This window comes from Haliotis rufescens, unplaced genomic scaffold (genome assembly GCF_023055435.1).
Source record: "Haliotis rufescens isolate VD_foot unplaced genomic scaffold, xgHalRufe1.0.p SCAF_4, whole genome shotgun sequence".
NCBI lineage: Eukaryota > Metazoa > Mollusca > Gastropoda > Lepetellida > Haliotidae > Haliotis > Haliotis rufescens.
This window is the reverse complement of record NW_025964112.1, coordinates 56,120,185-56,134,147: the sequence shown is the minus strand read 5'-3', so window position 1 is coordinate 56,134,147 and position 13,963 is coordinate 56,120,185. Positions and strand designations below refer to the sequence as shown.

At 43.6% G+C, this 13,963-nt stretch overlaps 1 protein-coding gene across 3 annotated transcripts in view; it reads left to right on the top strand.

The window, feature by feature from the left end:
• The first annotated feature begins 889 nt into the window (after nucleotides 1-889).
• LOC124114676 (cytochrome P450 3A6-like) overlaps nucleotides 890-13,963 on the top strand; it is a 47,899-nt gene continuing 34,825 nt past the window's right edge. The window contains exon 1 of one of the 3 annotated variants that reach the window (XM_046475362.2): nucleotides 890-972. In XM_046475362.2, the coding sequence (XP_046331318.1) occupies nucleotides 919-972 (54 nt within the window). In that variant the 5' untranslated portion in view covers nucleotides 890-918. Of the gene's footprint in view, nucleotides 973-4,986; nucleotides 5,107-13,963 lie in introns of those variants that run through there. The other 2 variants (XM_046475364.2, XM_046475371.2) reach the window with 2 other exon arrangements.

Genomic DNA, 13,963 nt, shown 5'->3' with positions numbered 1-13,963 from the left:
TAGCTCTTGAAACATTATAACCACTTTCACAGATGGGACGAGAGTAGACTCTCTATACAGTGAAACCTCGATAATCAGGACGCCATAGCCACAATGAAATCCATCTACGTCCAATGCCGGTGCATGTGAAATTGGTGTATAACAGTAAAACAATACAGTATAACAGTAAAACGTAAACACAAATAGTTTTTTAAACAAAGATGCAACGAATGTAGATTGTTTATACACCACCCAGTGAATTCATTCGGATTAACCAACTCACGAGTCGTGTATTTGAAGTAATGTCCCTAAATGTGTCCCTATATTTGTCCCTAACTCAATAATCGAGCGGAAGGCGTATTTCCGGCAACCCGGTTCAGGCTCAACGAGCTTCTATATATCATCGAGGATTGGCTTTAATCAATACAATACCGTGCACCTATTAACATATGTCTTATACGTGATAAAATATTTTATGGGACTAGCTCATACGTGATTAAACCCACCCGTTTTCCTCAAACAATTCACGCGCTCCTGTTAAGTGCACGCACACGTCACCACCCAATTATGCATTGCGACACCTGTGTCCCTTTTCCTTACGTCACTTACATCGCCATGGCAACGCGTCACCACCCGCGTCATGACTAAGGCCCATACTGCCTGGCTTCATACTTCAGACAAGGAAGAGTTAGGAGTGGGAATTATTCAACGATGAACCGTGACGGGTGCAACGTGAAGGCGTGTCCTGATACCTTTTGTTGAATATTCAAGATCCTTAAAGGTGTTAAAGCAAATCCATATATGGAAAACGTGGGCACCCAGTGAAGTAGTCCCTATCTTGGCTTAAACACACCTTTTATAAGTTGGAGCTTTTAATTCGTTGTATATATAGAGCACTTGTCATGCCGATATATATGTAGGGGTGATACGCTTTGAAGAATGGAATACACAGGACAATACTTGGTTTTTCCAGAAACATCAAACAGCTACCTGGTAGGTACAAACGTATAATTTACTTTTTATTGACGAAAATACTTTGCGAAAATATTGTTTTTGAAAGCACCTTTTTTAAAATAATATATCACATTTTCTGTGGAATTGAGAGAGCGAGTGAGCATTGCTTTTAGGTCGTGTTTGGGATTATGCTAGCAGTATCAAGGCGGGAGTTTGGGTTTGGAACCCTGGTTTTCGGGTTGACGAGCGAACGCTTTAACCACAGGGCTACCCCCAGCCCCATTCCTCCATGTAACTGACTTTACAATAACTAAGAATCCCAACGCGCCTTGCTACTCTGTTTCGAATTTTGAAAAAAAGGTTCATTGGAGTGAAAAATATTATGAGAAAACATATAGTGCGTGAAATAATTCAACTTTCTGTTGACATTTATTATTGAATGTATTTGGCCTCGGAGTTATCGTCCAACTCAAGGAATACTATAATGTTGTATTTACATTCATTGTAATTTTATGAAACGAAAATGTACAATCTGTATAATATCATGTAAATGTTCGAAAGAAAATCCGATAAGCAAGTTTGCTTGTAGGATGTAAGCAGATATAAACTCTTTGCTGTATTTGACTGCAGTGTAACATCGTTTAGACATGCCACAGATGTGGTTGCCATGCCAACTGTTTAGAGCCAGAACTTTTAATTAGTGTTGTTAGAGCCACAGGTGTCATCTAATCACTTGGTACACCTGTCTCATTTTTGTTCTACCACGGGGATATCCTTTGTGATTAACACCTCCTTCGTGGCCTAGTGGGTAACCCGGATAACGAACTGTCCGGGGTTCGATCCCGACCGCGCCATATGAAAATACATTGACAGATGGTACTTGTTGCCTACTTGCCTGGACCTCGGCGTTAAGGGGGTTAAACAAGGACTGGTTGGCTCGGAGCATGCTCTGTCTGACTGGGGTATCCTTGTTAAACGGCAGTATGGTGTTTTAGTGGGATAGCACTTGTCCGTAGTACAAGCCGCCCCCCTCCCACCTCACTCCCCCCCCCCCCTCACCCCCCTCACCCTCACCCACACCCTCACCCACACCCACACCCACATCCTCACCCACACCCACACCCGAACCCTCACCCACACCCACACCCACACCCACACCCACACCCGCACCCACACCCACACCCTCACCCACACCCACACCCACACCCACACCCTCACCCACATCCTCACCCACACCCACACCCACATCCTCACCCACACCCTCACCTTCACCCACACCCTCACCCACACCCACACCCTCACCCACACCCACATCCTCACCCTCACCCACACCCTCACCCACACCCACATCCTCACCCACACCCTCACCCACACCCACACCCTCACCCACACCCGAACCCTCACCCACACCCACACCCACACCCACACCCTCACCCACACCCGCACCCACACCCACACCCTCACCCACACCCACACCCACACCCACACCCACACCCTCACCCACACCCACACCCACACCCTCACCCACACCCATACCCACACCCTCACCCACTCCCGCATGTACGTCGCTATACGAGTGCAATAATCTTGAACGGGACGTTAAACACCAGTTCAACTCAGTATCAAAAAGATAAGCGTGTAGATCCTGCCTCACATTTTGATTTAAACCGCCGGGATGATATTTGAGTAATTGGCCAAATAACAAATCAGAAAATGAAACTGTACCTAACCATGTTGCGGACATTGATCGCAGTGAACTAGTTCCCCGAGAATGACAAATGAGCGTGACCACTTCCCATGCATACAATATGAGCACGTGCATTGTTAATACCTTCACATTTCCTTATGGCGCTGATGTACACCCACCTCCTGTTGACAAGTTGTAAATATCATGCAACATATATATTTAAGTACAACTATCTCAACACAGACACACACACAGATACACACACTCTCTCTCTCACACACACACATACAGACACGACACACACAGACACGACACACACAGACACACAAATACACACACACACTCTAACAAATACAGAGACGACACACACATACACACACACTCTAACACACATACAGACACGACACACACAGAGACAGATACACACACTCTCTCACACATACATACACACACGACACACAGAGATACACACACACACACACTCTCTCTCTCTCTCACACATACACATACAGACACACACACTCACATAGACATACAGACACACACACACACACACACACACTCTCTTCTCACACACACACACACAAGCAAACCTTTGTTATTCGGAGGGGTGGATAATTAAGATGGTTTGGACTAATCTAATGGCTAATTATGGCGTATTCAACTTTGAGGATGAAGTAATTACGTAAACAAATTGACGATATTTCATTATTTATCAACCGCTAAACTTGATAGATTGACTTCTACGCATAAGGTCGTAGACCTACTTTACTCCAGGACATAATAGAAATTTAAACGTAATAGTGTCAATTGATTTTGTCTTTCACACGCAAGAAATGAAATACTTTTCCAAACCGATATCTCTACTGACAACGGGAAAGGGCAAGCATCCAACCTGGAGATCCTTATATATTTTGTATATTAACTGCATTTATATAAAATCTGAGATCGAAAAAAACAGGGTTTTTTCATTTCCGTGAGTACTTTAAATAGTTTAATTGCACATTATAAAAACCGGTGTATCGAGGCCATGGGACTCAATAAACGAAAACTATACTGATCTTACAAATTGTACTAATTTGGAGTCCATATTCCATTCCGAGGAAGAGTGTTACTTATGTTTTATTTGCTTTTTTCATACACTTCGACAGACCTGAATTTAATTTGTGTGTTGTTTAACGCCGCACCCAGCAATAATCAAGCTATATAGCAGCGGCCTGTACATAATCGAGTATGGGGTGAGTGAGTGAGTATGGTTTTACGCCGCGCTTATCAATATTCAAGCAATATCACGGCGGGGGACACCAGAAATGGGCTTCACACATTGTACCCATGTCGGGAATCGAACCCGGGTCTTCGGCGTGACGAGCGAACGCTTTAACCACGAGGCTACCCGACCGTCCTAATCGAGTATGGACCAGACAATCCAGTGTTTGATACAACATGTAAGGTAGTAGGATGTGTACGACAAAGTCAAAATGCCGATGCTGACGACCGATCCCAACCTCGCACGTTGGACAAATTCTGACCGGATTGTATTTCATTAGGCTGTATTTTCAATATTTTCATATTTGAGTGAAGCCTTTTAGTGTTTATTCCAGTATTTCCTCGACTTTAAAACCAGGATACGCTGATACAAATGCCGGTTAAGGGATCGAGAGCTGGTAGCTTAGCATCGTGAAAGTCGACTGGGCTGAGTGAGTACGTTTAGGGGTTATAGCTAAAACGGCACCTCAGCAAAACGTCACCTGGCGAAAACGGCACCGATTGGCGAAAACGTCACCTCGCCTCAAGCGAAAACGGCTACTATTGCCTGGCAAAAACGGCACCCTATTTTTTTTTACCTTGGTAAAATAAATGAAATTAAACTTACATGGTCGCTTGCAAACACCAATAATTGTGAAATGTTAAAACAAGTTTACATTAGAAATTAGCCTCTACTCCAACTATATTCCAACTTAGCCTATACGCAACTCATCTTATTGTGAAAACATAACATGCTTTGAAGTAAAATGAATGAAATTAAACTCACATCGTCTCTTACAACCACCAATTATAGAGAAATGTTAAAACAAATTTACATAAGAAATTAGCCCCCTACTCCAATTTACTCGCCGACTCTGATTGGGAGGCGCAAGTAACTTATAGTCCCTGGTAACCCTGGCAACAAAAATCGTTCTTATCGTTATTAAAAACAGAGGTGCCGTTTTCGCGCGTCACATAGTAGCCGTTTTCGCCAAATGCGGTGCCGTTTTCGCCAGAGAAATCGGTGACGTTTTGCTGAGGTGCCGTTTTAGCCTTCTCTCTGCGTTTAGATTAACACCTCTGATAACGGTACTCCAATAGTATCAGAATGCAGATCAAAGAAGTTTACCGTCATATAGATTTCTGGCCACCCTAAGGGACGCAACTCTTCATAGCGAATTGCGAATCGCCTTTGATATTTGGACCACTCAAAGCACCTGGCAATGGCACGAGACACAGTCGTGAGTACTGGTTTCCTTTCTACAAGTTCGCAGACAGTCTTCATATAACGGTCGTTATCAGTGGGTAGGGATTTGTCCATCAACGCTATTTATACTTCACATCAGTCTTCGTTCGCTAGGGGGGTGGGGTTGGGGGTGGGGGTGGGTGTCCCGATTCGCCGCGATTTCTAGGTTTGTCAGCACCATACCCGTGCTTCTGAGTTTCACCGAAGAGGTAAACGTCTAAGACCTGCATCAATTCGGCCTCTCCTCCCACATTAAGCTGACACGCAACGATATAACTGGAATACTGTCTCTAAATAGACTCGGGTCAATAACCTCTGTGTGAAGTGTATACCTGCGCAGTCGGAACCACGTTGATGCAGTCGAGGAAGTAGTTCCAACGGGAGTGCTGGGGGGACATGGAGTGTCTCCGGATGTTTAATGCGACTATGTACTGTTAATTCGGGCTGGGGACGTTCGCTCGTCACGCATAAGGCCGGGTTCAATTCTCCAATAGATAAAAAGCTGAAACCCATTTCTGGTGTCCCTCGTCATGATATTGTTTGAATATTGCTAAAGCGGCATGGAACTTTACTGAATGTTAATTCATCTATGATTAGTGCTTTTTAATGTAGGAGAAATGATACGATTAACACTATTGATGTATTGATAGTAAGATATTTTCAGTAACGAGGTAATAACAATATTGTGTTAAGCATCATTTGTATCTATACATTCATCTAAAGGTTAAACTTCAGTCTAGGTGAACTCTTTATAGAAACAAAGATACATGCTGAATCATCTTCAAATAAGCCGGACGGCCTCCGTGGGCTTGTGGTAGAAAGGGGCGGTCGGGTAGCCTAGTGGTTGAAGCGTTTGCTCATCACGCCGAAGACCCGGGTTCGATTCCCGACATGGGTACGATGTGTGAAGCCCATTTCTGGTGTTCCACGCCGTGATGTTGCTGGAATATTGCTAAAAGCCGCGTAAAACCATCCTCAGTCAGTCAGTCATGTCGACATAAATAATTAAAAAAATTAAACAATGTCAAGAGCATGATACACACTTTCCCGCACTGCGAACTAAATACAGAAGCAGTCGGAAACAATTCAAGTTCAAGAAGTTTTTTTTGTGAGAATATGAATATGTATGAATTTTTCCAACATATTTATTTAACACAGGCCTGTTTAAAACAACATGAACGATATGGGTCTCTATTCTTTTGCTGTTTTATATCTTAAGTCATGATTTTGACTGATTGGACCTGTGGGGAATAAAACAAACAAATACTGTTCGATTACCTCCCTTACATATTGAATTTGATCAACAATGTCTTTCCACAGTAAATGGGCGCAGTAGCCTATTCAGGTCGAAACTAGGTCAAGCCAAATTAGCTTGCACTTGTGATAAAATGGTGCGTGGGCATCGTCGCCTCTCATGATTGTGGTAATCGTTCTAACAAATGTCATTGCAATGTTTAAATAAACTAAAGCAAAACAACTAACAAAATATCGAGAATTTTATTAACGAGGCCGAATGTGATAAGTTATAAATAATTGTTTCACAAAATTGTTTGCACTTTCCAATTTTCAGAAAACTATAACAAATACCTAAAAATGTAATTCCGAATGTTATCAACAAAGTAAGACTCATTGAGAAGACAAAATGCATTATTCGTGCACTAGTTCTATTTGTGTATGTTTCACTATGCGCTTGCCTTATATGCGGTTACCTCCCTTACTTATCGAATTCATAAACACCTTTGGGACCCGTGGAATAAGCGCGGTAGGCTATTCAGGTCACGGGTCTCCCAAGACATGCTTGCCCTTTTCGCTGAACACCTGGTGTCATCACTGATTTTCGGTGGTCCATTCATAGACATGTAGTTTCCACAGCGATCGGGTAGCCTAGTGGTTAAAGCGTTCGCTCGTCGCGCTGCAGACCCGGGTTCGATTCCCGAGATGGGTACAATGTGTGAAGCCCATTTCTGGTGTCCCCCGCCGTGATATTGCTGGAATATTGCTAAAAGCGGCATAAATTCATACTCACTCACTCACTTTGGGGCGGTGGGGTAGCCTAGTGGTTGTAGCGTTCGCCAAAGGCCCGGGTTTGATTCCCCACATGTGTATAATGTATGAAGCCCATTTCTACTGTCCTCGGCCGTGATATTGCTGGAAAAGTGCTTACAGCGCCGTAAAACCATATTCACTCACTCACGCACTCTATGCATACCTGGTGTTTTGTAAAAAAAATAGTAGCGTGCATAGGGAGTAGATTAATTATCCACGAAGGAGTGGAGTAGACGTTACAGAGGAGGTTGTGCACAGTGCTGCCGACGCCCCCCTTTCGAATGATACGAAAGATAGGTTCAACCACACCTGACGTTTTTAAACACTGTTTAATAAAAGGCATATTGTTATTGAACGGGTGATTTCTTCACGGCTGAGTAATACAATATTTTTGCGATCATCGGATGTTTGTATTAAGTATCTGTAAACTTCTTGTCATGGGTTCGAATCCCGGTTCGCCCTGATAATGTATCTAGGTTCGTGGTCGTGGGTTTCACCAAAGTGGTAAAAATCTAAGACCCGCATCACTTCGGTCTTTCCTCCCATTTGAAGCAGACACACCCTGATTAAACTGAAATACTGTTCAAAGCCGACTTAAACCCAACTGACTCACCATTTTCGAAATACTGTCACACACAGCATATATACATACATCATACAAACTTATTGGTCTTGAAGACCCACTTTCCAGCCATCGCTGCCCTTGGTGGAATCTAGCCTTATCTAGGGGGCACGGGTGGCCCAGTCGTTTAAGGCGCCGCGATTCGCTGTGCAGAGTTGCGTCCCTTGGGCACGCCAGAAACCTATGATTGTGGGTTCGAATCTCGGTTCGCCTAGATTATATTTTTAGCTTCGACAGCACCATGCTAGTGCTCGTGGGTTTCACCGAAGTGGTAAACGTCTGAGACCTGCATCACTTGGGGCTTTCCTCCCACATTAAGCTGACACGCGGTGATGTAACTGGAATACTGTTAAAAGCGGCGTTAAACCCAACTCACTCACTCACTAATCCTATCTGAAACATAAATCCCTTTGTGAACGTGGGAATAAACATACAGTGTACTTATCTCACCTTACCTTAAAATACAAGCTTCTGATTGATTCAGGAGCGGGCAAATATTATCCATGTAGCCTGTAGAAATCATTCGGAACTCTTCGCATATGTATCTGTAATGAACCAATGTTTATCGGAATGCACTAGGTAAAGGTAAGTAACTCGGTTCGTTTGCGTCGTCTGCTACGACGTTTGCGAAGTCGGTGGCATATATTCCGGACGTGTATATGAAAGAATGTCGGTAAGATAATTTCGTTATCAAACCATCAGTTGACTACTTATCATATTTACTGAAGCGTATGTATAGCTTATTGATAAGTAATCGTGATTGTTTGTTTGTTGAACGCCGCACTCAGCAGTTTTCCAGCTATGTGACGGCGGTCTGTAAATAATCGAGCCTAGCCAGACAATCCAGTGAGTGACATCATGAGCATCGATCTGCGCAATTGGGATACGATGACATGCATCAACCAAGTCAGCGAGCCTGCTCCCCCCCCACACACACACCCGTTAGTCGACTCTTACAACAAGCATAGTCGCCTTTAACGGCAAGCATGGGTTGCTGAAGACGGGTCTTAAACAGATAATAATAATAATAATAATAAAATAGATAATGATCGCAGATCAGTGTAACTACTGGAGTTATTGGTCATAAAAGGAAAAGCAAAATATTATAGGTTTTTAGTATTAAACTACGAAATTAAAATCGGATCTTCACGGGTCGATAAGCAATCGCGAGTAACTCATAACTATTGCTTGTATTAGTTTGTAACATCTTGTTTATTTGTTTCAAAATGTTGTACTATATCAAAAGTATATTTACGAAATGAATACTAAAAATAGTAAGGTACTGGACATACTCAACAGGACACACATGTGATGTGTATCCGACATGTTTCCTTGTGTTGTGACAAGCAGCATAGGAATATAACTAACAATTTGCATTGTCATGTATCTCTGCTATATCCTGTTTACGCACATTATATTCATACTGAGAACCATTTAGTTAAATTATATACCCGGTACTCAACAGCGGACCCGGTAAAGGGCTGTGACGTCGAGCACCACGCTTGAATTACTGCTCACGTATTTTTTATTAACACCTTACTCGTGATGCAGTCGGGGGCGGTGCGGTAGCCCAGTGGTTAAAGCGTCCGCTCGTCACGCCGAAGACCCGGGTTCGATTCCCCACATGGGTACAATGTGTGAAGCCCATTTCTGTTGGAATATTGCTAAAAGCGGCGTAAAACCATAGTCACTCACTCACCTATGTAAGAGTCGTAATCCGAGACACGGATGGCCCAGTCGTCTAAGGCGCCGCGATTCGCTGTGCAGAGTTGCGTCCCTTGGGCACGCCAGAAACCTAGGATTGTTGGTTCGAATCCCGGTTCGCCCCAATTATGTTTATAGGTTTGTCAGCACCATACCCGTGCTCGTGGGTTTCACCGAAGTGGTAAACGTCTAAAAACCTGCATCACTTCAGGCTTTCCTCCCACATTAAGCTGACACGCCGCGATATGACTGGAATACCGTTAAAAGCGGCGTTAAGCCAAACTCACTCACTCACTCACTCGAGTCGGAATCGTACAATTGACTCTGCTTTTAACAGAGATCTCTTATGGCTATGGAAAGGGGTTTGTCTCTTTTATGATCTCTGCCCTGGACGACGCTCGCCACATTATTTAATCTTAGATTAAATAATTATCCCAGACTCGAGAAATGCGAACCGTTGATTGCTCTATATCCTTCACACCCTCAGAGGCAGGGCAGAACGTTCTTGAGTTATTTTGCATAGTCTTTCTCAGGTAAACTGCGTGGTTCTACTACTAATTATACCTGTAAAAAGTCATTCATTGGTTGTTTAGTAAATGACAACAAATACCCAGGTGTAGGGTTATACCATGAGACATGGATGGCAAGAAGGGAGAAGTAAGTGTTGTATTGTATGCAATTTGCCTGAGAAATAAGGACCGTTGCTTTTTTGAGTATATGAACTAAATTTTATTAAGGAAGAGAATTTATGGATGCCAACTTCTTTATTATGAGGGACACAACGTTTCGGAGTATATACAAAAAAACAAATATGAAATTTTGGAGCTCGACAGTCATATGTTGTCGTACAAAGGAATTGAAAACTCTTGTGTCCGTCCCAGGCAGCAATCACCGCTCTGCATCTCCTCAACACTGACTGGATAAGTGTACGAATTCTGCTTGTAACGCCAGTTGTGGGAATCTGACGTTGACGTACACGTCGATCGAGTTCATCCCAGAGGTGTTAGATTGGGGTGAGATTTCGACGGCCAGGGCAAGTCGTTGATGTTGGCATTATGAAGGTAGTCTACCGAGCTTTGTCGTGTTGAAAAAGCTCCCTCGGATGGTCAATGATTGGAAGAAGGTGAGGTTGAAGAATTTGATTCATGTCGCGATTTGCTGTCAAATGTCCCGGAACCACAACCAAGTCACATCTCGTTGTGTAGGAAATAGCCTAGACTAACATTTAGTCTCTGAAATCTTATATTACACAATATCCTTCTTGACACTAAAAAAAATTAAAAAAATCCCTATGCTGATTTCAGAATAGAGCTAGCTTGAGCTGGCTAGACTTGCTTTTGTATTCATTTCTAGATTATTATTTTTTCATAAAATAAATATATTCCACGGTCATGGTGCAAGACTAGAAATAGCCCCCCCACACCATGACACTACCGCCACCGAAATTGTCTAATTCACGTACACAATGTGGGGCAAACGGCTTAATTCGACGACAATAAACACGTTGTCTCCCATCTCGCCGGTGTAGAAGAAATCGGGATTCATCGCTAAACCACACCCGTCTCCAGTTTCTCAAATTCAAAGGCTGTAAGGTATGGCACCAACGCAAGCGTCGCTGTCGATGGAACTGTTGCAAAACAGGGACGATAACTGGTCTTCTGGGTCGGATTCCAGCCTCGCGAAGATGGTACCTGGCAGTCTGGTCCGATATCCTCCTCAAACCAGGGGACGTAGGTGGAACAGTTGACTGTAGCGATTCTGTGCAGGGGTGGTAACTCTTGGACGGCCGGTTCTCGAACGGTCTGCAGTGGAATTGAACTGTGTGTATTGATCCCAAAGGCGGCAAATGGTGCTGTGGTGAACGTTGAAGTGGCATGTAACAGAAAACTTGTAAAATGTTGACAATTGAACGACAAATCAATGGCTTATGCTAGCTCTTTTAAAGCACTACCATGAGTTACAAATGCCATAACTTGCACATGCAATTTGCTTTACTGTTTTCCTCCATGGCATTTTTTAACAAGTGTGAAAACAATGCCGGTTAAGACATTGCAAATCGACAATGGCGGCGTTTTGACGCACCGTTTGTCGAAAAAATCAGGTCACCAACATTTTCCAATAACATATATTCAATTAATATGCCGGATTTTTTGTGTAGTTAGGTTCAATAAACAACATTCTACCTCTGCGTTTCTTTTTTTGTGAAGAGTGTACTTACTCCTTCATCAGGCGAAGGAGTCAACATATACTCCGAAACGTTGTGTTCCACACAATAAAGACGTTGACATCCGTTAATTCTCTTCCTTATGTATACCACTTCTAAAGGGCATTCACATATTTGTTGCAAAAATAACACGTACACGTATTGGCTGCATGTTAATATTATAAGTGTGCATACACATTTACACACGCAAACGAATTTGCAAGTTGATGGGTTATAAATTGAACGTTTACAAGGTGAAGGGTTATATAGTATCATGCAATCAAATGCGAGGTTTAAAGGGGTCTCCACTCGACGAGACCCCCCACGCTGGTCCGAAGCCCTGTTTTGTGTCGTGGACGCTAATTGGCACATGGTGTTTACGCGGGCTATTTAACGGCGCCGGCTAGACGACTTAGAAACATAGCTAAAACCACCACACTTGCATACATACACGAAAATTGGCCAAATTGGTGTCACATATACACTGACGGATCTTCAGACCCGATCTCCAACCACACAGGCTTCGGAGTCCATACCACACAACCAGTTATATCCACACAATCTTACCGACTCCCTAACAACCAATCTATATTCACGGCCGAACTTATGGGCATGGCCTCAGCCCTGCATAACCAACAATCTAAAAACAACAAAAAATCCTAATTCTCACCGACTCCGTTGGAGTGTTGTTTTCTCTTAAAAGTCCTGTTTCCACCCTTGCCGAACTTGGATGGAATTTCTGGGCTCGATCGTAGCACCACCAGTAGGTATTACGAGTAATATCCCTTCTATGGCGCCCATGAAAGGTTGGTTGGTTTGTTGTTTAACGCCGCACTCAGCAATATTCCAGCTATATGACGGGTGTCTGTAAATAATCGAGTCTGGACCAGACAATCCATAATAATCCTTAATATCACGAGTGTCGATCCGCGCAATTTAGTCGCCTTTTACGGTAAGCATGGGTTGCTGAAGACCTTTTCTTCACGGGTGGTCATAAAATGTTATTCTTTGAGTGAGAGAGTGAGTTGGGCTTAACGCCGCTTTTAACATTATTCCAGTTACATCACGGCGTGTCAGCTTAATGTGGGAGGAAAGTCCGAAGTGATGCAGGTCTCAGACGTTTACCACTTCGGTGAAACCCACGAGCATGGGTATGGTGCTGACAAACCTAGAAACATAATCGGGGCGAACCGAGATTCGAACCCACATCCATAGGTTTCTGGCGTGCCGAAGGTACACAACTCTGCACAGCGAATCGCGTCGCCTTGGAGATTGGGCTACCCCCTATTCTTTGAAGAGGCCAATATTGCCGTATGACATCACCAGTATGCAAAGCTCTGATAATTATTTTCCAGAACTACCATTCTAGCTTACCTGAACAAACCAGTATTCATCATCAAGGGGAAAAACTTCGTGCTCGATTGCCTCGGTTCCGTTGAGGGCCTTTTTGCAGAAGCCCATGTGAAAATATACTGTTCCCCAGTTTATACATATAAAGGATCACCCCTCCCCCTTTGTAGTGCACTGTTTCTGAGAAGAATTTTATTTAAAACCTTGATCAGAACCAAAAATACACCATCCGCTGGACCGTTTTCAAGAGGCTTATAATTATACCCACTTTAAATGGCATATGCCTCACCCACAGTCTGTGTAGCACAGTTACCCTCTATGTATATAGGGATTACAAGGTACAGCCTATGTAGTGCATACAGAAATAGTCAAGAATCTGACTCGAACGCGTTCGCCTTGCATAAGATGATCTCAACTTAGTCGCGACATCCGTGGTGTTACTATGGCGCTGACTCGACTGAATCCGGCAGTTGAGTATGACTGTGTCGCCACGGTCACTTAGTGCCCGTACGACTTTGATGTGCTCCTGGTTTTATCACGCTTCTATATTGAGCGTTCGGGCCTGAAATACAGATAACAGGACCTTTGTTTCACAGTACGGAAATCCCACGTGTATCGCGACCCGTGAAGATTCCGAGGTAGAACAGGTCTTCAGCAACCCATGCTTGTCGTAAAAGGTGACTATGCTTGTCGTAAAAGGCGACTAACGGGATCGGGTGGTCAGGCTCGCTGACTTGGTTGATGCATGTCATTGATCCCAATTGTGTGGATCGATGCTCATGATATTAATCACTGGATTGTCTGGTCCAGACTCGATTATTTACAGACCGCAGTCATATAGCTGGAATATTGCTGAGTGCGGCGTTAAACAACAAACCAACCAACCAACCACGTGTATCGCCCGTAAATGTCATGCTGGTCACACGA